Source organism: Entelurus aequoreus, linkage group LG26 (assembly GCF_033978785.1).
Source record: "Entelurus aequoreus isolate RoL-2023_Sb linkage group LG26, RoL_Eaeq_v1.1, whole genome shotgun sequence".
Classification (NCBI taxonomy): domain Eukaryota; kingdom Metazoa; phylum Chordata; class Actinopteri; order Syngnathiformes; family Syngnathidae; genus Entelurus; species Entelurus aequoreus.
The window spans coordinates 24,506,270-24,532,360 of NC_084756.1; the positions used below are offsets into that span (position 1 = coordinate 24,506,270).

Sequence of the window (26,091 nt, forward strand, 5' to 3'; positions counted from 1 at the left end):
GACTGTAGCTTACCCAGCAGGCACACAACATTGATACAACGTTGACTATACGTACATGTCCAGTAAAACTGACTTTGAAACAACGTTGCAAAATACTCGTATTTGTAAATCGAGACAAAGAACATGTCCAACGTTGGTTGGGGAAATGACCAGATTTCCATGGTCAAATCAACGTCAGAACCCAACATTGATTAAACGTCGTCAAAAAGCATGTTGTTTCAACGTTGTATTTGTGTTGTAGAATATTGGTTCGGAAATTACCAAATTTCAATGACCAGATCAACGTCAGAACCCAACATTGATTAAACGTTGTCAAAAATTGATTGATTGATTGATTGATTGAGACTTTTATTAGTAGGTTGCACAGTGAAGTACATATTCCGTACAATTGACCACTAAATGGTAACACCCGAATAAGTTTTTCAACTTGTTTAAGTCGGGGTCCACTTAAATGGATTCATGATACAGATATATACTATCATATATACTATCATCATAATACAGTCATCACACAAGATAATCACATTGAATTATTTACATTATTTACAATCAGGGGTGTGGAGGGGGGGGGGGGTAGGATATGGACAGCAAGTAGTGGACATAGAGAGAGAGAGAGAGAGAGAGAGAGAGAGAGAGAGAGAGAGAGAGAGAGAGAGAGAGAGAGAGAGAGAGAGAGAGAGAGAGAGAGAGAGATCAGAAGGCATAAGAAAAAGAAAAAGTATCTGCATTTGATTGTTTACATTTGATTATTAGCAATCCGGGGAGGGTGTTAGTTTAGGGTTGTAGCTGCCTGGAGGTGAACTTTTATTGCGCTTTTGAAGGAGGATAGAGATGCCCTTTCTTTTATACCTGTTGGGAGCGCATTCCACATTGATGTGGCATAGAAAGAGAATGAGTTAAGACCTTTGTTAGTTCGGAATCTGGGTTTAACGTGGTTAGTGGAGCTCCCCCTGGTGTTGTGGTTATGGCGGTCATTTACGTTAAGGAAGTAGTTTGACATGTACTTCGGTATCAGGGAGGTGTAGTGGATTTTATAGACTAGGCTCAGTGCAAGTTGTTTAAAAGCATGTTGTTTCAACGTTGTATTTGCGTTGTAAAATATTGTTTGGGAAATGACCAAATTTCAAAAACCAAATCAACGTCAGAACCCACCATTGATTAAACGTTGTCAGAAAACATGTTGTTTCAACGTTATGTTTGTGTTGTAGAATATTGGTTGGGAAATGACCCAATTTCGATGGTCAAATCAACATAACAACCCAGCATTGATTAAACGTCATCAAAAAGCATGTTGTTTCAACATTCTATTTGTGTTGTAGAATATTGGTTGATAAATTACCAAACAAATCAACGTCAGAACCCAACATTGATTAAACGTCGTCAAAAAGCATGTTGTTTCAACGTTGTATTTGCGTTGTAAAATATTGTTTGGGAAATGACCAAATGTCAAAAATCAAATCAACGTCAGAACCCAACATTGCGTCGCCAAAAAGCATGTTGTTTCAACGTTGTAGTTGCGTTGTAAAATATTGGTTGGGAAATTACCAAATTTCGATGGTCAAATCAATGTCGGAACCCAACATTGATTAAATGTTGTCCAAAAGCATGTTGTTTCAACGTTGTAATTGCGTTGTAGAATATTTGTTGGGAAACGACCAAATTTCAATGGTCAAATCAACATAACAACCCAGCATTGATTAAACGTCATCAAAAAGCATGTTGTTTCAACATTCTATTCGGTTGGGAAATGACCAAACCAATCAACGTCAGAACCCAACATTGATTAAACGTCGTCAAACCGCATGTTGTTTCAAGGTTATGTTTGAGTTGCTCAGGTCATAATTCAACAAGTTCTCAACGTTGTTTCAAAGTCTCGTGCCTGCCGGGCATCCACATGGCTTTTCTGGGCCCCCGGTACATTTGTCAAGCATAGAACATTCTCCCGTTTCAAATCCCAGCTGACAGGAACACAAATCTGACAGGGATCTTCTGGCGTGTGCCAAAGCTGTTCGTGAATATTGGAAATGTCAGACACGGTGAATCCTTCAATGTAAATAAGAATGCAAATGTGGCAAACAAGACAAGCATGCTATTTTGTACATTTGCTTAAGGGAACAAAACCAAATGATTGTGTTGGACAATATTTTGGGGATGCCTCATATATATATCAATTGTAGCCATGTGTGCCAGGGACTTGACACTGGGTCATATGATAATATTGTGGATGTGATGTGATGGAAATGACAGTTTGAAAGCGACATTCCACTTTTGTGCGGCTCCATTGTTGTCATGTACTTTGCAAGCAGTTTGTAACATGAACACCTTCTACACTTCAGCATCATGGAAGACAATAAAAGTGTAAATCTCTACAAAGTTATGCCTCCGTTCTTGAAACATTTATTGTGTGTATTTTTTTTAAAAATGTTTTGTATCTATCTGGATTTGAAACATAAATACATGCAATCAAGACAATCACACATTTGTATCCGTGTGCAGGGACCAACCTATAAAAGCACATTTTAGAGGCAAGCTCCAATGGTGCTTTTATATGAAACATTGCAGAGCAAACAGACTTCAGTTTTGCCTGAGTACTACCATGAAAACTGAATCACCCAAAGAGCTACATGGACCCCTTCCTTTATACATTTCGACAACTTTTTTTATTGAATTCAATAGAGTTTCTCACATGTTTTATCAAAGTACTGGCAATTGCAACTTCCTTTCCCAGCAGGCACAAGACATTGATGCAACTGACTTCTAAACAACTTTGCAGAATAGTTGTATTTGTACATTGAGACAGCATTGATGTCTAACGTTGGATCCACGTTGTTGGTTGGGAAATGACCAAATGTCAATGGTCAAATCAACATCAGAATCCAACATTGATTAAACGTTGTCAAAAAGCATGTTGTTTCAACGTTGTATTTGAGTGTAGAATATTGGTAGGAAAATGACCAAGTTTCGATGGTCAAATCAACGTCACAACCTGACATTGAATAAACGTCGTCAAAAGCATGTTGTTTCAATGTTGCATTCGTGTTGTAGAATATTGGTTGGGAAATGACCAAAATTCAATGGTCAACTCAACGTCAGAACCCAACATTGATTAAACGTTGTCAAAAAGCATGTTGTTTCAATGTTAGGTTTGAGTTGCCCAACATCAGGCGCTAATTCAACAAGTTCTCAACGTTGTTTCAATGTTAGGTTTGAGTTGCCCAACATCAGGCGCTAATTCAACAAGTTCTCAACGTTGTTTCAATGTCTTGTGCCTGCAGGGTTGGCCCTAGGGTGGCTTATTTTACAAAATCGTTCTTAATATAAAAACGGAGTAGTTTGCTGCGCACAGTGTTTGGCCGTACGATAACCAAGACAGCGTACGAAAACCAGGGGTGGGTAGAGTAGCCAAAAATTGTACTTTAAAGTAATATGACTCTAGGAACATTTAAATAATTACTGGAGTCAGGCCCGGCTCTAACCAATCTGGCGCCCTAGGCAACATTTTAAGTGGCGCCCCCCCACATCGGCAGTGAAGTGTATATACTCACAAGAAACCGAATAGCTTTGTCTTTGACCTTTTTTTTTACTTAAAGAAAGCAAATTAACAATCAGAATAGTTAACAAGATTTAAAAAAATATGAATAAATAAATGAATACAAAAAATAAAAAATGAATATATGAAATACAATATTTTTTACATACATAAACACAAAATAAAACGTGTCAACAAGTTGCATAAAATAAATGAAAAATACAATATAAATAAGGCACTGCACAAAACAAGATATCAAACCAGTATGACTTTAACAACTATATTACAAAAAAAGGGGATCCTACAGAGTTCTCTATTTGTGCTTTTTAATATTGCATTAACTAGAATGACTTACAAATGACTGTACACCAGGAAGTACTGTAATTATCTAACGTTACATTATTATTTTCCATAACAATTTAGCCCCCTCCACAATATTAACCTGACGTTAAAACAGAACTAGCTATTTATTGATTAGCAATTGCCGAATCATGTAACATTAGCTTAAAGCTAAAAGGCCAGGTTACTATCACATTCTGTAACAGACAAATAATTTCATGTAGGCTAACGTTACCTACCAGCTACCTCTGTCTTTTTCTCGTTTCTCCTCTTCTTTTCTCTTTTTTATTCCCTGGGCATCTGACAGTTTTGGCCGTTTTGACATCTTGTGTAGTTTTTTGATGTGGTGACGTCCAAAAAGAGTCATGATACGGGAAGGGAGGGGGGCGCACCGTGCCGGGGGGTGGGGGGGGTGGGGGGGGGGGGGGGGGTTGGGGGGGGGGGGGTGGGTTGGGGGGGGGGGGGTCGTAATGTTGTAACAAATAATATTTCTATTAAATAGGCTTTACTTTGCATTTTAATTAACGTGGGATTATTTTTTGTATTTAGAAATAATAATACCAACTTTTTTTTTTTTCTCCAACATTTGTGGCACTGGCGTGGCGCCCCCTGATGGACGGCGCCCTTAGCATTTGCCTATACGGCCTATGCCACGGGCCGGCCCTGACTGGAGTAAGAGTAAGTCTTCAGTGAAACATTTACTCAGTAGCTTGTGAGTAACTTCTGTTTTTTTAGTATCTATTTTTTTATTTGTACTTGCACTACAACCATGTGTGTGTGTGTGTGTGTGTGTGTGTGTGTGTGTGTTTGTGTGTGTGTGTGTGTGTGTGTGTGTGCGTATGTGTGTGTGTGTGTGTGTGTGTGTGTGTGTGTGTGTGTGTGTGTGCGTGTGTGTGTGTGTGTGCGTATGTGTGTGTGTGTGTGTGTGTGTGTGTGTGTGTGTGTGTGTGTGTGTGTGTGTGTGTGTGTGTGTGTGTGTGTGCGTATGTGTGTGTGTGTGTGTGTGTGTGTGTGTGTGTGTGTGTGTGTGTGTGTGTGTGTGTGTGTGCGTATGTGTGTGTATGTGTGTGTGTGTGTGTGTGTGTGTGTGTGTGTGTGTGTGTGTGTGTGTGTGCGTATGTGTGTGTGTGTGTGTGTGTGTGTGTGTGTGTGTGTGTGTGTGTGTGTGTGTGTGTGTGTGTGTGTGTGTGTGTGTGTGTGTGTGTGTGTGTGTGTGTGTGTGTGGCAATGTCCAGAGACATACTGGACGAAAACCAAGGATTCCCATCCAACCTGATGGAACTTGAGAGGTGCTGCACATAAGAATGGGTGTAACTGCCCAAAGATAGGTGTGCCAAGCTTATGGCATCGTATTCAAAAAGACTCGAGGCTGCAATTGCTGCCGAAGGTGCATCAACAAAGTATTGAGCAAAGGCTGTCATTATATGTACACATCATTTTTTTTTTTTTTTAAATAAATTTGCAAAATAATAAAAAATAAAAAAAAACTTGTCAAATCGTCAGTATGGGGTATTGTTTGTAGAATTTTGAGGATTAAAAATGACTTTGTTCTATTTTGGAATAAAGCTGTAACATAACAAAATGTGGAAAAAGTGAAGCGCAGTGAATACTTTCCGGATGCATTGGATTTATCCATCTATCGATCTATCTACAGAAGGAGTGCCCAAACTTTTTGACTTAGGGGCCACATCGGGTTCAAAAAACAGAGTGCATGTAAAGTCCTGATGAGAGTGCGGAAATACGACCATATCACCCCAATTGTCAAATCCCTTCACTGGCTTCCTGTTCCACTCAGGATTGAATACAAAGTCTCCCTACTAACCCACCAGTGCCTCCATGGAAATGCCCCCCCTCTACCTCAAAGAACTACTCACCCCCAAATCCTCCGCTCCGGACAGACTAACCTCCTCCAACCTCCGAGGACAAAGCTACGAACAATGGGAGACCGGGCTTTCTGCTCCGCCGCTCCCAGTCTGTGGAATGCTCTCCCTGACCACCTGAGGGCACCACAGACTGTGGATGCTTTTAAAAAAGGCTTAAAAACCCTTCTTTAAAAAAAAAGCCTTTTTATAGATATATGCATACTAGTTCTAGCTATTAGGCTGTTCTAGTTTTTATTTATTTATTTTGTATTATTATTATCATTTTTCAATACACTGTAGCACTTTGAGGTTGTTTGCTCAATGTAAAGTGCTTTCTACAAATAAAATCTATTATTATTAATATGATTAAAGTAAAATAAATATGGGGCATTCTACTGAAATAAAGCAAAGTGCTGTCCCTTAAACAAAATAAGGGTTTAATAAAACACTTAAGTAGTCAAACATGCGATTTTACTTACTTTATATTATGATTTGTTTAAACACAGGGCATTACTTGAGATTATACATTTATTTTTATAATTGATGTATTTATTTGACAGGGACAGTACAATGAAACATTGCTAGCCCATAGGTAACCCATGTCAAAGTACATAAGACTTCTAGCCACAGGCTAATTTGCAACCCTTGTCCCTGGTTAGGCTTTTTAAAAAAAGTTGAGAAAAGTGTAAAACACATACATATATAGTGATTAGATAAATAAATAAATACAAAACCATCTTTTATAGGGTATTTTCTAATGAGAAGTAGCTGTCCCCAATCGAATGTATGAAAATACTGCTTAAAAACATTTTTTTGATTTGTTTCTATGGTATAGTTTAAAAGATCTTTATGATTCAATTCAAACAGAGGTTAAAATACATAGATTTATTGTAGGTTTAATTTTTTTAATTAAAAAACTGTGCTCCAAGCTGTCACTACCAAAACACCAAAGTTTGAGAGGCGTGGCCAATTCTAGATGAAGGCCACACCCCTACATTTTGGACCAGGAAGTGACGTCATATTTCTGCCCCTCACGGCTGCATGGTAAGTCTCTTAATGCTCGAGTTTTTAAATAAAAACCGTCACATATTGTCTTCAATGAGGTCAACTTTATCAGCTTTTTTGCCATATATTATGTTTTTATGAGTGTACAACTCTTCAAAGATGTGTTTGCTAGCATTATTTAGTTATGGTCAAAATGAGCTGGACTTGTCACTCACAGTAGTTTAATTCTCCCATTTTGGAATTATTGTCTTCACCAAGTCTTAAAATTAGTGATTATTTTCAGGAATCGTCGTTTTAATCATCTATATAAAGCAAATAAGCTTGTTTTTAATGTAATGCTGGTTTCCATCTGGAATTGTAGAGTTGAGAGAGAAAGAACCAAGACACCAAAAGAAAGGTTGAGAGACTCCAGAGAAAGAGTGAAGTCTGACCTAGTTAACACAAAGAATATTTGAAGAAGGAATAAGAAAAGAAAGGAAGAAGGACAGTTTGAAGTCGTCAACGATTTATCGGCCAGGTAGCAAAGTAAGGCACATTTTCAGTAGAGCCATAATAAATTCATAAAAGAAGCAAACTTCATGAATGTTTTTTGTGACCAACAAGTATGTGCTCCAATCACTACATCACAGAAAAATAAGAGTTGGAGAAGTTACTGGAAACTTAAGACAGCCATGACATTATGTTCTTTTTGTATTTTTTTTATTTTAAAGGCCTACTGACATGAATTTTTTTAATTTAAACGGGAATAGCAGATCCATTCTATGTGTCATACTTGATCATTTCGCGATATTGCCATATTTTTGCTGAAAGGATTTAGTAGAGAAAATCGACGATAAAGTTCACAACTTTTGCTCGCTGATAAAAAAAAGCCTTGCCTGTACTGGAAGTAGCGTGACGTCACAGGAGCTAGTATTCCTCACAATTCCCCGTTGTTTACAATGCAGCGAGAGATTCGATTAATTTGAGCAAGGATGAAAGATTCATAGATGATGAACGTTACAGTGAAGGACTCGAGAGGCAGTGATGGACGTATCTTTTTTCGCTCTGACCGTAACTTAGGTACAAGCTGGCTCATTGGATTCCACACTCTCTTCTTTTTCTATTGTGGATCACGGATTTGTATTTTAAACCACCTGGGATACTATATCCTCTTGAAAATGAGAGTCGAGAACGCCAAATGGACATTCACAGTGACTTTTATCGCCACGACAATACATCGGTGACACACTTAGCTACTGAGCTAACGTGATAGCATCGTTCTCAAATGAAGATAGGAACAAAATAAATAAACCCCTGACTGGAAGGATAGACAGAAGATCAACAATACTATTAAACCATGGACATGTAACTACACGGTTAAAAATTCTCAGCCTGGTAAGGCTTAACAATGCTGTTGCTAACGACGCTAAGGCTAATTTAGCAACTTAGCAACCGGACCTCACAGAACTATGATAAAAACATTAGCGCTCCACCTACGCCAGCCAGCCCTCATCTTCCCATCAACAGCCGTGCTCACCTGCGTTCCAGCGATCGACGGCGCGACGAAGGACTTCATCCGTGGGTTTGGCGGCAAGCATCAGCTAGGCGTAGTAAGTAGTCCTTGTTGTGTTGCTGTAAGTATTGTACTTAGCCGCTAATACACCGATCGATCCCACCTACAACGTTCTTCTTTGCAGCCTCCATTGTTCATTAAACAAATTGCAAAAGATTCACCAACACAGATGTCCAGAATACTGTGGAATTTTGTCGAAGAAAACAAGAGGTTTTTGTATCGGGTCGATGGGGTCCAACCACTTCCGTGGATTTTGTGACGTCACGCGCATAAATCATATCCAAAGGAGTTTTTCAAGCGGAAGTGTGGCGGGAAGTTTAAAATGTCACTTTATAAGTTAACCCGGCCGTATTGGCATGTGTTGCAATGTTAAGATTTCATCATTGATATATAAACTATCAGACTGCGTGGTCGCTAGTAGTGGCTTTCAGTAGGCCTTTATATAACATAAAAAAAGACACAAGATACACTTACCATTAGTGCATCAACCCAAGAAAAACCCTCCCTCCCCCATTCACACTCATCCACACTCATTTAAACAAAAGGGGCTGTCTCTTAAAAAAAAACTTCTGGTTCCTACAATATAGAATAATACAGTCTGCAAGGGATACAGTCTTTAGAGCACACATGATTGTGTGTGCTGCTGGTCCACTAACATTTTCATTAATTAATATTTTTTATGTCATTGTTTTTATATTGCTTTACTTTCAAACAAAACAAACAAAGGACCTTAACTTCACCAGACCGGGTTGTCAATGAAATCAGATTGTTCAAAAGGGTTCTTAAAACCAGGTCCAGTTCCGATTACGTCCAGATCGGGCTCAGCAACACACACCTTCCCCCATGTACACTAAAAACCAGGGAACACAACAGGTTGCATACAATCCACAAACAAAAATACATTTTCAAATGAAGCACCCATGTACAGTCCAGATCACATCCAAGTAGAACTCAAATACCTTCATTTATGTACACTTCAAATAGGGAACAGATTGCATATCATATATAAACACAATTACATTTTCAAAATAAGCCTTTGAGGACTTCCCATCTTTTTTTATGTTTTTTGGCATCATTATCGTTTTCAACCATATAATTTTCTAGAGTTAAAAAATACTGAATAAATGTTTTAAAGAAAGAAATACTAAGTGAATATCTGTTTTTGGCCTTAAAAATAAACCTTTTACCGAGTACTATAATTAAATTGACTAAATCATGATTGTCAATGAACTCTCCTAAAATAACAGAAACCACATCAAGCTCCATAAACAAACCAATCTTTAAACACATTTTTTCAACTTCCACCCAAAAGGAAGACACAATATGACAATACCAAAACAAATACAGGGTGGATTCAGGCTCCTGACAACAAAATGGGCAATCATCTGACTCTGTCATATTCCATATTTGTAACATTTTTCCCGTGGGTAGGAAGTTATAAATAATTTTAATTTGAAAATAACGATTTTGCACATCGATAGTGGTTTTGTAGATGAATTTGAATATTGCATCCCATGGCAACGGGCAGTCAAAAAAGTCCTCCCATTTTCCATTTGTGTTGTATGAGGCAGCCTTCAAAGATTTCTTTATTAAATAAAACTTATATATTTTTCCATTTATTTTAGTTCCTTTTTGCCAACTAGAATTTCTTATTAAGGGTTTACAAACTAATAATTTAGTAGTACCATAATTCATTTGTTTCCATCATTATGTTCTTTACAAGTGTATGTCAACTTTTAACCACGACTGTATCTCCAGGTGCGTGTTTTTGGAGATGGGAGGAAGCCGGAGTACCCGGAGACAACCCACGCAGTCACGGGAAAAACATGCAAACTCAACACAGAAAGATCCCTCGTTCCGGAATGGAACCTAGGACATTTTCTCTGTGAGGCGCGAGCGCTAACCACTGGATACTGAACCCACGTAGGTACTTATTCTCAACTGATATTAACAGTTTCCTCCAAAAATAAATTATTGCATTGACCCAAAAACATAAGTGTTTGTAATATTTCCAACATCAAGCGTGTTATGAATTAATATTAAGCAATAAGGTTGAGGGAATATGATACAACCTTGCAAACAAAAAAGTGGTCAATACCGAAACAAAAAAAGTACATTGAGTAATCAACTAAAATATTACGATAGATTGCATGTCGATTTTGAATAATTTCATATAAAGTACAGGCCAAAAGTTTGGACACACATTCTCATTTCGATGCGCTTTTCTTTATTTTCATGACTATTTACATTGTAGATTGTCACTGAAGGCATCAAAACTAGGACACCTGTGAAGTGAAAACCCTTTCAGGTGACTACCTCTTGAAGCTCATGGAGAGAATGCCACGAGTGTGCAAAGCAGTAATCAGAGCAAAAGGTGGCTATTTTGAAGAATCTTGAATATAAAACGTGTTTTCAGTTGTTTCACCTTTTTTTGTTAAGTACATAACTCCACATGTGTTCATTCATAGTTTTGATGTGACAATCTACAATGTAAATAGTCATGAAAATAAAGAAAATGCATTGAATGAGAAGGTGTGTCCAAACTTTTGGCCTGTACTGTATTTAAGTAAGAAAATGTGTTTAAAAAATGCATTTTTATGGATTTTATTGTGAGCACCCTCAATAATTATTTAAAAAGATGTTTTACACAAGTTAAGTAAGTATGATATTACCAGAGTAATATAACATTGTATACAGATATTTGAAGGATGTGATTCTGTAGTGACACATTTTGGGGAGAGGACAAACATTCCCAGATATTCTGAAAATATAAAATACAAGATGACCAGTGTTTCCCATAAACTGCCAAGACACCTGTGGCGGTGGGGGCGTGGCTATGGGCGTGGTCACCATGACATCATCGAGTAATTTGCATAATTTACTATAATGATATGATTTTCTCTAAAAAGGCTCAAAAAATGTATACTTACTAATTAATAATAACAGTTTGGTTTTAAACGTCCATCCATCCATTTTACAATATAATTACAACACTTTATGTACATATTTATATACAGATTTGAACAATAAGTTATTCACTGAAATATATTTATTAATTGTGGTTCTTACAAAAAATATATCTTATAAAATATAAAAGCTAAAATGTCTCTTAAAGCTCTGCCCCTTTAATTAGTGCATACTAAATAATTTAACTTTAGCCTACTACTACAAGCATATTATTTACCAGCAACATAAAGTGAAACAGAGGCAGAGGTGTCCTGCCACAGTCAGTAACAAATAAACATAAAACAGTAGTGGTGGTAGATAGACACAAAGCTTCATCAAACATCTGATCCACTGAACAAAGAGCTCCAAAAATCTTGATCCTACACTTCTCTTTTGTAAAGTAAATCTGGGCATCTACATCAACTATATGATTTGCCTGAGAAGCTTGACAGGACACAACAAAAAATAAAAACTTTTTTGGCGGCCTTAATTCTTTCGTGGCGGGCCGCCACAAATGAATGAATGATGACTGTTCTTTTTACACAAATGTGTACTTCAGATACTGTACTATATGTAGAGAGAAAAAGTTTTGAGAATACAACTTACAAAATTAAAAAATATATCCAACCTAACTTTGAACCAATTTGGTAGAATGGCCCATATATACACACACCTATAATGTACATTGTCTATACATATATATGTGTACTTATTTATATTTATATGTACATCCATCCATCCATTTTCTACTGCTTGTCCCTTATGTGGTCGCCTATCTCAGTTGCACATATCATATTAATATAATGGATCAATAATGAATAAAATTGGGTATTAAAAGTATGTGAAAGTTCAAGTCATTCATCCATCCATCCATTTTCTAGTGCTTATCCCTCTCTGAGCTGAGTCGGCCCACTAGGCCACCATTTCTAGTCCCCCCCTTCGCTTTAGTTTTATTTTTCAATTTGTCGCACTTCTATTATTATTTTTTTTATTCTGCAAATTTTTACTTTTTATTTGACCGCTTTGACCGTATTGCATTTGCACTATCTTGTTCATTCATTGTTTATGTTCTTTGTTTTTTTGTTGTTTTTTTTTGTTTTGTTTTTTGCTCTATGCATTTTTAACCTGTAAAAGCACTTTGGTTCAATTGAAAAGTGATTGAAAACGTGCTATATAAACAAAGTTGACTTGACCTGACTCTGAGTCGCGGGGGTTATTCGGGCGCAAGGCGAGGTCCACCCTGGACAAGTCGCCACCTACCTTGTTTACTTTAGTGATAACCTCCTTAAAGTTTTCTAATCAATCAAATATGTCAAGCAGTTAAAATGCGACAAACATGGATAAGTGCGGCAATAGTGTTTTGCATTTCTCCCATCATGCATTGCAGGGGATTTAAATGAGTGTAATTTTGAATTATGTGTGGTGCTTGGACATTTTTTTAATAATATCCACAAAGTTCAGTGAGCAGGTTGTGTTATGTGTGACCATGTGTGTTGACCTTTTGTGTTAGTTTATTTGCGCCATGAGTGGGAAAGAGTGTTTGGATTGGGTCATATATAAAAATGCTGTTCTAACCACACTTTGAAGTGTAATGCGTGGTTCCAAAAAATGGCATTGATCTTTTAGTGATTATACTGTCAGATACTTAGGACTGTGGGGCAGCTTTCTTACTTAAGTTCAAGTTCAAGTACCGATGATTGTCACACACACACTAGCTGTGGTGAAATGTGTCCTCTGCATTTGACCCATCCCCTTGTTCACCCCCCGGGAGGTGAGGGGAGCAGTGAGCAGCAGCAGTGGCCACGCCCGGGAATCATTTTGGTGATTTAACCCCCAATTAAATTGACCAATTGACCAACACGCCGGACTGTAGTCAGCTGGAGGCGTGTCTTAATGAAATTAAACAATGGATGTCCGCTAACTTTTTGCAACTCAACGCTAAGAAAACGGAAATGCTGATTATCGGTCCTGCTCAACACCAACATCTATTTAATAATACCACCTTAACATTTGACAACCAAACAATTACACAAGGCGACTCGGTAAAGAATCTGGGTATTATCTTCCACCCAACTCTCTCGTTTGAGTCACACATTAAGAGTGTTACTAAAACGGCCTTCTTTCATCTCCGTAATATCGCTAAAATTCGTTCCATTTTGTCCACAAGCGATGCTGAGATCATTATTCATGCGTTCGTTACATCTCGTCTCGATTACTGTAACGTTTTATTTTCGGGCCTCCCTATGTCTAGCATTAAAAGATAACAGATGGTACAAAATGCGGCTGCTAGACTTTTGACAAAAACAAGAAAGTTTGATCATATTACGCCTATACTGTATATACCTTTATATACATATATACATATATATATACCTATACTGGCTCACTTGCACTGGCTTCCTGTGCACCTAAGATGCGACTTTAAGGTTTTACTACTTACGTATAAAATATTACACGGTTTAGCTCCAGCCTATCTTGCCGATTGTATTGTACCATATGTCTCGGCAAGAAATCTGCGTTCAAAGAACTCCGGCTTATTAGTGATTCCCAGAGCCCAAAAAAAGTCTGCGGGCTATAGAGCGTTTTCTATTCGGGCTCCAATACTATGGAATGCCCTCCCGGTAAAAGTTAGAGATGCTACCTCAGTAGAAGCATTTAAGTCTCATCTTAAAACTCATTTGTATACTCTAGCCTTTAAATAGACTCCCTTTTTAGACCAGTTGATCTGCCGTTTCTTTTCTTTTCTTTTCTACTCTGCTCCGGGGTGGACCGCTAGCCTGTCCATCAGATGGGGACATCTCTACGCTGCTGACCCGTCTCCGCTCGGGATGGTTCCCGCTGGCCCCACCATGGACTGGACTTTCGCTGATGTGTTGGACTTTCACAATATTATGTCAGACCCACTCCACACCGAGGATGTCGTTGTGGCTTGTACAGCCCTTTGAGACACTTGTGATTTAGGGCTATATAAATAAACATTGATTGATTGATTGATTGAATTCCAAGCCTTGATGCTGAGTGCCAAGCAGGGAGGGAATGGCTCCCATTTTTATAGTCTTTGGTATGACTCGGCCGGGGTTTGAACTCACAACCTACCCATCTCAGGGCGGACACTCTAACCACTAGGCCACTGAGTAGGTGGTAGTAACTCGTAACTTCTTGCAGGCCAAACTGTGCTTGACCCGCGGGCCATAGTTTGGACTAGGGTTGGTATCAAAATGTATTTCGATACTTTTCGATACATTTCTAAATAAAGGAGACCACAACAAATGGCATTATTAGCTTTATTTTAACAAAAAATCTTACAATATATTAAACATGTTTAATATATCAATTTTGTCCTTAAATAAAATAGTGAACATACAAGACAACTTGTCTTTTAGTAGTAAGTAAACAAACAAAGGCTCCTAATTAGTCTGCTGACATATGCAGTAATATATTGTGTCATTTATACACCTATTATTTTCTACACATTATGAGGGACAAGCTGGGGCAGCACGGTGGCAGAGGGGTTAGTGCGTCTGCCTCACAATACGAAGGTCCTGAGTAGTCTTGGGTTCAATCCCGGGCTCGGGATCTTTCTGTGTGGAGTTTGCATGTTCTCCCCGTGACTGCGTGGGTTCTACTCCGGCTTCCTCCCACCTCCAAAGACATGCACCTGGGTATAGGCCCCTCCCACCTCCAAAGACATGCACCTGGGGATAGGCCCCTCCCACCTCCAAAGACATGCACCTGGGGATAGGCCCCTCCCACCTCCAAAGACATGCACCTGGGGATAGGCCCCTCCCACCTCCAAAGACATGCACCTGGGGATAGGCCCCTCCCACCTCCAAAGACATGCACCTGGGGATAGGCCCCTCCCACCTCCAAAGACATGCACCTGGGGATAGGCTCCTCCCACCTCCAAAGACATGCATCTGGGGATAGGCTCCTCCCACCTCCCAAGACATGCACCTGGGGATAGGCTCCTCCCACCTCCAAAGACATGCACCTGGGGATAGGCCCCTCCCACCTCCAAAGACATGCACCTGGGGATAGGTTGATTGGCAACACTAAATGGTCCCTAGTGTGTGAATGTTGTTTGTCTATCTGTGTTGGCCCTGCGATGAGGTGGCAACTTGTCCAGGGTGTACCCCGCCTTCCGCCCGATTGTAGCTGAGATAGGCTCCAGCGCCCCCCGCCACCCCGAAGGGAATAAGCGGTAGTAAATGGATGGATGGATGGATGAGGGACAAGCTGTAAAAATAGATGATTAATTTACTTGTTCATTTACTGTTAATATCTGCTTACTTTCTGTTTCAACATGTTCTATCTACATTTCTGTTAAAATGTAATAATCACTTATTCTTCTGTTGTTTGGATACTTTACATTAGTTTCGGATGATACCACAAATTTAGGTATCGATCCGATACCAAGTAGTTACAGGATCATACATTGGTCATAATTTAAGTCCTCATGTGTCCAGGGATATATTTAATGAGTTTATAAACATACAATGAATTTTTAAAAAAGGAAAAAAGACTTTGTGGCAATAAAAAATATAGCTGTATTCATAGTAGTATTGAGTCGATATGCTATTGTACTTGGTATCATGGCGTTTGTTTACATTGAGGCGTGCTAGCTTTTGTTAGCGGTGACGCCGGTGATCTATTGTATCCTCCTACGGTGTGTGGTGAAACATGTTTAGCAATTCCTCGTTCTGCAGGGATGATACTTGTAAGAAACTCACTTTATTTGTCGCCATGGAGGCAAGGATTAGTGATTTAGAAGTAGCTTAAACTCTGCCGACTGTGGATGGATGTTCGCTGCTAGCGAGCTAGCCATGTCTTAAAACACCTCTTCCTGAGGGCGTTTCAGTGTTATAACTTCACCTTTATTGTCAGTTTTTAAGCTAAAATACGTTTGTTTTTCCCTTTTCTGTCCACACACTGTATCTGCTTGTAAATACTCTGTGATTGTGCGCTGCCGAACATGCTCCTCTGCTCTTAAACCCAGCAATGTCACGACGTGACGATGCGCTGTCATGCTGTTTAAAAATAGATAGACAGAACCGCTACCGTTTTTGATTCATTAGTACCGCTGTACTATACTAGTATCGGTATACCTTACAACCCTAGTTTGGACACCCCTGACCTACATCCATCCATGCGAACCCACGGGCCATGAACATATTTGCTTCAGTTGAAATTGGACAAAATGAAAGTGTCACCTGGCCTGTTTGACTTGACCTTTGACATTATTCATGAGTCAAATAACAGGAATATATTAAAGCTGCAAGCAGCGAGGGACGGGACCGACTTTGACGGCACATAAAATCCAAACCGGAGCAGTAATTAAAACTCTTTCGTTAACTTTTAATCAGTAGGGTTCAATCTCTCTACTGTGATAGTTTGAAGCCGACACGACAAACGCGCTCAGAGGAGATCATTTTTGAAAAAAGGTGACCGGTTTTTACTAAACTTTTGTTTTGAAGGGGGAATTGCAAACTTCCTGTTGATTTTTGCTGGGGGTTGTCTGGAAGTTACAGGCAGTTTTGTCTGTTTTCTTCCTAGGAGCAGTTTTGTCTGTGTTTTCTTCCTAGGGGGCGCTAGAGCGCAATTTTGAGTTTTGGCGTTGGGTTTTTTTTATTAGATCGCAATTTTTGCCAGTCCCGATGTGTGTGTCCAGTTTGGTGAGTTTTGAAGCATGTTAAGGGGGTCAAATTATAGCTCAAAGAGGCAAAAGTGACTGTTTTTACAAAACTTTTGTTTTGAAGGGGGAATTGCAAACTTCCTGTTGATTTTTGCTGAAGGATGTCAGTGTATGAAATCTAGGTCTAAGTGAGACCTACATAGAGGTTTTTGTTTCATGTCTCTCCGACAATAGTGGGAGTTACAGGCAGTTTTGTCTGTGTTTTCTTCCTAGGGGGCGCTAGAGCGCAATTTTGAGTTTTGGGGCTAGGTTTTTTTATTAGATCGCAATTTTCGCCAGTCCTGATGTGTGTGTCAAATATGGTGAGTTTTGAAGCATGTTAATGTGGTCAAATTACAGCTCAAAGAGGCGGCGGTATAATAAAGAATAATAAAACCTTACAATTACAATAGGGTCCTCTGTCCCAAAAGGACATTGCGGTCCCTAAAAAAGCATCCTCGGTCGAATGAAAACCACTTGCTTGATCTTTAATTGAACTTGAGAGCGGTTCTGATTCTTGCCGAGTAGGTTGTGGTGCAGACGAGAGCTTCTTGATGTTGGACATGTAGGGGTGGACTTGGGGTTGGATCTCAGCAGTGTCTCCTTCTCTGTGAGTCCCAGCGATCCTTCCTGCTACATCCCAGCGTTAAGTTAATTGGACGGGGAGCGAGGCTTGAGGAGGGAAGCGTTCAGCCCCATTAGCAATCCCTCCGTGGCAGCCCAGCCCACAGGAACACCGACTCACAAATAGGAGGATTAAAATAATCAATAGTCTCTCTCTTTCTCTCCCTCTCCTTCAGCTCAGACAGCTGCACACACACACACACACACACACACACACACACACACATCCATGTATTTGTTAACTTCTTGAGACCTCTCCAAAAAATGCCTCCCTCTTTAGGACCAGCCTTTCTAGATATATAAAGATGTGTATTTACAACATTAATACCATATACATACTATGCAAATATAAAAAAGGTTGTTGTGGAGAATGAGTTGGAATTTCACAAGAAACATTTCAAAATTTTACAAGAAAAACTGAACATTTGTGCAATATTATGATAAAAGTTGGAATTTTACTCAATAACAGTCGCAATTTGACAAGAAAAGCTTAGAATTTTGGCAATTTTATGAAAAGGGTCGTCATTTTACTCGACAAAAGTCACAATTTTATAAAGAAAACTTTAAAATGTTGGCAATATTATAATTATAATCGGAATTTCACTTGGCAAAATTATGACAAAATGTCATTATTTTACAACAACAACAAAATTGGCAATATTGTGATAAAAGTCTGAATTTTATGTGACAAATGTCGCCATTTATCGTATTTTTCGGAGTATAAGTCGCACCGGCTGAAAACGCATAATAAAGAAGGAAAAAAACATATATAAGTCGCACTGGAGTATAAGTCGCATTTTTTGGGGAAATGTATTTGATAAAAGCCAACAGCAAGAATAGACATTTGAAAGGCAATTTAAAATGTGTAAAGAATAGTGAACAACAGGCTGAATAAGTGTACGTTATATGAGGCATAAATAACCAACTGCTATGTTAACGTAACATATTATGGTAAGAGTCATTCAAATAACTATAACATATAGAACATGCTATACGTTTACCAAACAATCTGTCACTCCTAATCGCTAAATCCCATGAAATCTTATACGTCTAGTCTCTTACGTCAATGACATCAATAATATTATTTCATATTTTACGCTAATGTGTTCATCATTTCACACATAAGTCGCTCCTGAGTATAAGTCGCACCCCCGGCCAAACTATGAAAAAAACTGCGACTTATAGTCCGAAAAATACGGTACTTTGCAAATATAAAAAAGCTTGTTGTGGAAAATGAGTTGGAATTTCACAAGAAAAATGTGTGCAATATTATGATAAAAGTTGGAATTTTACTCAATAACAGTCGCAATTTTACAAGAAAAGCTTAGAATTTTGGCAATTTTATGAAAAGGGTCGTCATTTTACTCGACAAAAGTCACAATTTTATAAAGAAAACTTTAAAATGTTGGCAATATTATAATTATAATCGGAATTTCACTTGGCAAAATTATGACAAAATGTCATTATTTTACAACAACAAAAAAATTGGCAATATTGTGATAAAAAAGTCTGAATTTTATATGACAAGTGTCGCCATTTTGCATTAGTAATAATTCTACATAAAGTAATAATTTTACGAGAAAATATTGCAATATTACAGAAACAGAAAGAATATGAGAAATTGTTCCCAATTTTATAAGAAAAAAGTCGATACATTGTGAGAAAAAGACTGCTTTTAGTTAATTTATTTTAATTTATTTATTTTTGTTTGTAATTGGTTTTTAATCTTCATTATTTACAGTATGTCTCTATATACATATTTAATTATTTTTTTTTAAATTCATTTTGGCCAAAGAGCGCATTTCAATTTCTTACACACACTTGTTATTTCATATGTTGACCAGAGGGGGAGCACTTTTAAAAGCGACACACAGTCAATTTGAAGAATCCCTCCTTTTTGGGACCACCCTCATTTTGATAGATTTCACCACAAATGAGACATTCTCTATTAGATGCAATGTTATTGGGACCATGATTTATGTCATCACCTCCTCATATGGGAGCTACTTTTCCTTGTTGATGTCTCAAGAAGGGCAGAAATACAAGAACACACACATACACACACACACACACACACACACACACACTGAGAGAGTCTGAGGAATACCAGTTGCACTACACTTTTCAATGTTGTCTTTGGACTTTTGCAAATTAGCCTGGGTCGCTCTACCACACACACACACACACACACACACACACACACACACACACACACACACACACACACACACACACACACACACACACACACACACACACACACACACACACACACACACACACACACACACACACACACACAGTTAATGGAAGCCTGTGAATAAATGAGAACAAGTAAAAAGCAGATAAAAGCAGTCGAGTGCTTCCCCCGTTTCCTCTTTTTGTCTGCCTCATGTTTCTACTCCTTGAATGTGATTATTCCTAATTAATTGTCATGTATAGTTTATTATATTCTGCATACAGCCCAATAATAATTGATGTTTCAGGACACATTCATATTTACATATATACATATACATGGTATAGCAATTAATTTAATGTAATACACATTTAACCAAATTCTGGAGTTGTTTTTTATTTTATTTTTTTCCGATTGAAAAGGATTGTCTATTGATGGAATACATAGATTTCAGCAACATCTACCCCAGTCTGCTGACATGCAAGCAGAGTAAAAAGCTTTTATAATTGTAAAGGACAATGTTTTATCAACTGATTGCAATAATGTACATTTGTTTGAACTATTAAATGAAGCAAAAATATGACTTATTTTATCTTTGTGAAAATATTGGACACAGTGTGTTGTCAAGCTTATGAGATGTGATGCAAGTGTAAGCCACTGTCACACTATTGCAGGGGTCGGCAACCCAAAATGTTGAAAGAGCCATATTGGACCGAAAATACAAAAACAAATCTGTCTGGAGCCGCAAAAAATGAAAAGCCATATTACATGTGTCATGAGATATAAATGTAATTAGGAGGACTTAAAGGAAACTAAATGAGCTCAAATATAGCTACAAATGAGGCATAATGATGCAATATGTACATATAGCTAGCCTAAATAGCGTGTTAGCATCGATTAGCTTGCAGTCATGCAGTGACCAAATATGTCTGATTAGCACTCCACACAAGTCAATAACATCAACAAAACTCACCTTTGTGCACTCATGCACAACGTTAAAAGTGTGGTGGACAAAATGAGACAGAAAAAGAAGTGGCATAAAACACGTCCTAGAAATTCGGAGAAAGTTAAACATGTAAACAAACTATACGGTGAGTTCAAGGACCGCCAAAATAAGTAGGACAAAACGGCGCTCGCCAAATACTCGAATCAGTGAAGCATGTTTAATATAAACAGTGTGATTTATAACAATTAGGGAGGTTTGTGTCATGTTTGTCCTCCTACACAAACCATACTAAAACAAAAAAATAGATTTTTTTCCCCCTCATCTTTTTCCATTCTTCATACATTTTTTAAAAATCTCCAGAGAGCCACTAGGGCGGCGCTAAAGAGCCACATGCGGCTCTAGAGCCGCGGGTTGCCGACCCCCGCACTATTGTTTTTTTTATAAATGTCTAATGATAAAGTCAATGAGGGATTTTTAATCACTGCTATGTTGAAATTGTAACTAATATTGATACTGTTGTTGATAATATTCATTTTTGTTTCACTACTTTTGTGTGTTTGTGTCTCCTCTCAATTGTTGTGTGTGGTGTTTGTGTCTCCTCTCAATTGTTGTGTGTGGTGTTTGTGTCTCCTCTCAATTGTTGTGTGTGGTGTTTGTGTCTCCTCTCAATTGTTGTGTGTGGTGTTTGTGTCTCCTCTCAATTGTTGTGTGTGGTGTTTGTGTCTCCTCTCAATTGTTGTGTGTGGTGTTTGTGTCTCCTCTCAATTGTTGTGTGTGGTGTTTGTGTCTCCTCTCAATTGTTGTGTGTGGTGTTTGTGTCTCCTCTCAATTGTTGTGTGTGGTGTTTGTGTCTCCTCTCAATTGTTGTGTGTGGTGTTTGTGTCTCCTCTCAATTGTTGTGTGTGGTGTTTGTGTCTCCTCTCAATTGTTGTGTGTGGTGTTTGTGTCTCCTCTCAATTGTTGTGTGTGGTGTTTGTGTCTCCTCTCAATTGTTGTGTGTGGTGTTTGTGTCTCCTCTCAATTGTTGTGTGTGGTGTTTGTGTCTCCTCTCAATTGTTGTGTGTGGTGTTTGTGTCTCCTCTCAATTGTTGTGTGTGGTGTTTGTGTCTCTTCTCAATTGTTGTGTGTGGTGTTTGTGTCTCCTCTCAATTGTTGTGTGTGGTGTTTGTGTCTCCTCTCAATTGTTGTGTGTGGTGTTTGTGTCTCCTCTCAATTGTTGTGTGTGGTGTTTGTGTCTCCTCTCAATTGTTGTGTGTGGTGTTTGTGTCTCCTCTCAATTGTTGTGTGTGGTGTTTGTGTCTCCTGTCAATTGTTGTGTGTGGTGTTTGTGTCTCCTCTCAATTGTTGTGTGTGGTGTTTGTGTCTCCTCTCAATTGCTCTGTTTATTGCACTTCTGAGTGTTGCTGGGTCGGGTTTGCTTTTGGAATTGGATTGCATTGTTATGGTATTGCTGTGTATTGTTTTGTTGGATTGATTAATTTAAAACAAATTAAAAATAAAAAAAATCGATTTTTGAAAAATGAGAATCGATACTGAATCGTACAACGTGAGAATGGCGATTTGAATTCGAATCGATTTTTTCCCACACCCCTAATATGCATGTTGGAAATAAACAGTCTACGTTCGACTCAACAACAGTCTCTGTGCTACAACAGTGACACCTGCTGGATCTTCCGACGCATTACAGCCCGCCGTAACTGCAGTACCACACTGCTGCCGCTGGGAGGCGGGCGACGTCGTCTGGTTTGTCTGCAGGCGAAAAATGGCGGTGCGGAAGAAAGACGGCGGCCCGAATGTGAAATATTTCGAAGCATCCGATACAGTCTCTCAGTTTGACAATGTGCGCGTCTGGCTGGGGAAGAATTACAAGAAGGTACCGACAGCATGATTTGTACTCTTGCGTGTTTGCACGCCTAAAAGGTGGGCGCGGGCTAACAAAGAGGAAGTGAGGCTGCTCGCTTCCCTCTCGGCGGATAAAAAAAGGATGCTGAGCTCGTAGCGGCGCCAGATGTGCTGGCGTCTTCTTGCCACTCAGACGGCTCAATGTGGCTATCATTATTACAGTATAGTACATTTTTAGGCAAGGCTCTACGCACTGGGGTCTTTTTATCCCGCCAGGACGCTAGCTAGCTAGGTGGCTAGCGGGCTAACAGATCCAGATGTTGGCTGCTAGTCCTCCCTCTTTTTTAGCAACGTGACAAAAACATGCCAAATATCTCAAGCCATTGACACCATTTTAAAGACCTTTAGATTTATTTTTTTCCATTAGTACTTGAACCATTATGATAAAGATGGAAGTTAAATTATGAGTCGCTTTGTTGTCTTGAATGATCCATCAAGACAAACTCAAGGCCCAGGGGCCACATCTGGCCCGCCACATTCTTTAATGTGGCCCGCAAAAGCCTGGAAATAATAAGTTTGAGGTTTTTTTGGAACATGCATGCATACTAGGGGTGTAACGGTACACAAAAATTTCAGTTCGGTGCGTACCTCGGTTTAGAGGGCACGGTTCGGTTCATTTTCGGTACAGTAAGAAAACAACACAATATACATTTTTGAGTTTTTATTTACCAAATTTGCAAAATCTTCCTCCAAAAAAATGTTTTTAATGGAATATTTGATGTTAAGTAATGGGAACCTTGGATAGGTCAATAATTCATAATAACATTGATTTTGATTCAATATTATGTTTTGAGCAATGACAGTTTGAAAGAAAAAAAAAACAGCTTTGTTTTATTAGTCAACATTGCAACTTTTTCTAAATGACATTTAACCTTTTTAAGCTTTTTTATTTCACTTTTGTTATGTTTTTGTTTATTTGAATAGTATTTTTAGAATGTGCCGTGGGCCTTTAAAACATTAGCTGTGGGCCGCAAATGGCACACTTTTGACACCCCTGCTATAGATAATAAAAAATTAAATGTGATAAATCTATGGATAAAAAGCAGAGCCTGGCGACGCATGCGCGTTTATCATAACTCTCTCTCTCTCTCTCTCTCTCTGCCCCTCCCTCACCAATGCTGCTGTTTGTTTTGTTTTTAACCCCTTCTTAACCCTGAACGTACATTGAAAATACACGCAACCCTAACTCAAAATGCCGGACATTTGAGGCATTTAAGAAACTTCGCCCTGACTCAAAATGCCGGACATTTGAGGCATTTAAGAAACTTCGCCCTGACAGCTCCGCAAAAGAGGACATGTCCGGTGAAAAGAGGACGTATGGTTAGTCTATCGTAGCCCGTTAGCTGTTAGCATGCCGTGTGTTGTGCCTCGGTGTGCATTGTTTAGATTTTTTTTTTTTTTTTTAGATTTAGATTTAGATTTATTGGTCCCCTTGGGGATTTGAACAATAGACATTACACATCACAAAAAATAACAAAAAGACATCATACATGACCAACACACATTTACAGGCTTGTCAGACAGGTCGGCCGGGCCTGCTGTTAAGGGCGGCTATAGCTGCAGGGATAAGGCTTTTCCTGAGGCGGGCCCTCAGGAATTTGATAATTCTGTACCTGCGCCCTGATGGTAGTGGGATGATGTATTGGTGTAGTGGGTGAGTGATATCCTGGACTATTGTTTTTGCCAGTCGAGTGATGGACCGATGATTTTAGCTGCTATGTTTGTAATGCGTGTGAGTTTGGTCCAGTTGGTTACAGAAAACATGGTGATGTTGTTTACACAACGTGCGTTACGCTACTTAAAATGTCTGTGTGGAAACTCGTTCGGTACACCTCCGAACCGAACCGGAACCCCCGTACCGAAACGGTTCAATACAAATACACGTACCGTTACACCCCTAACGCATACAACATGATACATCACAATTTCCAGTTTCTCTATTCAACATGTTGGAAAAGGAGTAGGAAGAAGCAACGCTTATTTAATCCTACCCCTTTTTCCTTTACATAGCAGTTGCTAAAACTTTTGTTCACTTCCTGTTCTCAGTTTATTCACAATATGCTCCATAAGTATCCATCCATCCATTTTTTACCGCTTGTCCCTTTTGGGGTCGTGGGGGGGGTGCTGTAGCCTATCTCAGCTGCATTCGGGCGGAAGGCGGGGTACACCCTGGACAAGTCGCCACCTCATCGCAGGGCCAACACAGATAGACAGACAACATTCACACTCACATTCCAGTCCTTTACCAATTTAAATTTTTGCGGGGCGGTATAGCTCGGTTGGTAGAGTGGCCGTGCCAGCAACTTGAGGGTTCCAGGTTCGATTACCGCTTCCGCCATCCTAGTCACTTCCGTTGTGTCCTTGGGCAAGACACTTAACCCACCTGCTCCCAGTGCCACCCACACTGCTTTGAATGTCACTTAGATATTGGCTTTCACTATGTAAAAGCGCTTTGAGTCACTAGAGAAAAGCGCTATATAAATATAATTCACTTCACACTTCACATCACATTCACACACGAGGGCCAATTTAGTGTTGCCAATCAACCTACCCCCAGGTGCATGAGTTTGAGTTTATTTGGAACATGCATGCATACAACATGATGCATCACACATGCATGCATACAACATGATGCATCACACATGCATGCAAACAACATGATGCATCACACATGCATGCATACAACATGATACATCACACATGCATGCATACAACATGATGCATCACACATGCATGCATACAACATGATGCATCACACATGCATGCATACAACATGATGCATCACACATGCATGCATACAACATGATACATCACACATGCATGTATACAACATGATACATCACACATGCATGCAAACAACATGATACATCACACATGCATGTATACAACATGATACATCACACATGCATGCATACAACATGATACATCACACATGCATGTATACAACATGATACATCACACATGCATGCATACAACATGATGCATCACACATGCATGCAAACAACATGATACATCACACATACATGCATACAACATGATACATCACACATGCATGTATACAACATGATACATCACACATGCATGCAAACAACATGATACATCACACATGCATGTATACAACATGACACATCACACATGCATGCATACAACATGATACATCACACATGCATGCATACAACATGATACATCACGCATGCATGCATACAACATGATACATCACACATGCATGCATACAACATGATACATCACACATGCATGCATACAACATGATACATCACACATGCATGCATACAACATGATGCATCACACATGCATGCAAACAACATGATACATCACACATACATGCATACAACATGATACATCACACATGCATGTATACAACATGATACATCACACATGCATGCATACAACATGATGCATCACACATGCATGCATACAACATGATGCATCACACATGCATGCAAACAACATGATACATCACACATGCATGCATACAACATGATACATCACGCATGCATGCATACAACATGATACAT

General features: G+C 39.0%; 1 protein-coding gene across 3 annotated transcripts in view; it reads left to right on the top strand.

The window, feature by feature from the left end:
- Window positions 1-7,238: 7,238 nt before the first annotated feature.
- LOC133643426 (SWI/SNF complex subunit SMARCC2-like) overlaps window positions 7,239-26,091 on the top strand; it is a 52,725-nt gene continuing 33,872 nt past the window's right edge. Inside the window, exons 1-2 of one of the 3 annotated variants that reach the window (XM_062037995.1) lie at window positions 7,239-7,260; window positions 10,046-10,214. Coding sequence is in view for 1 of the 3 variants with exons in the window: in XM_062037993.1 (XP_061893977.1) it covers window positions 22,416-22,526 (111 nt within the window). In the remaining 2 variants the exon portion in view is untranslated. Of the gene's footprint in view, window positions 7,261-10,045; window positions 10,215-22,408; window positions 22,527-26,091 lie in introns of those variants that run through there. The other 2 variants (XM_062037994.1, XM_062037993.1) reach the window with 2 other exon arrangements.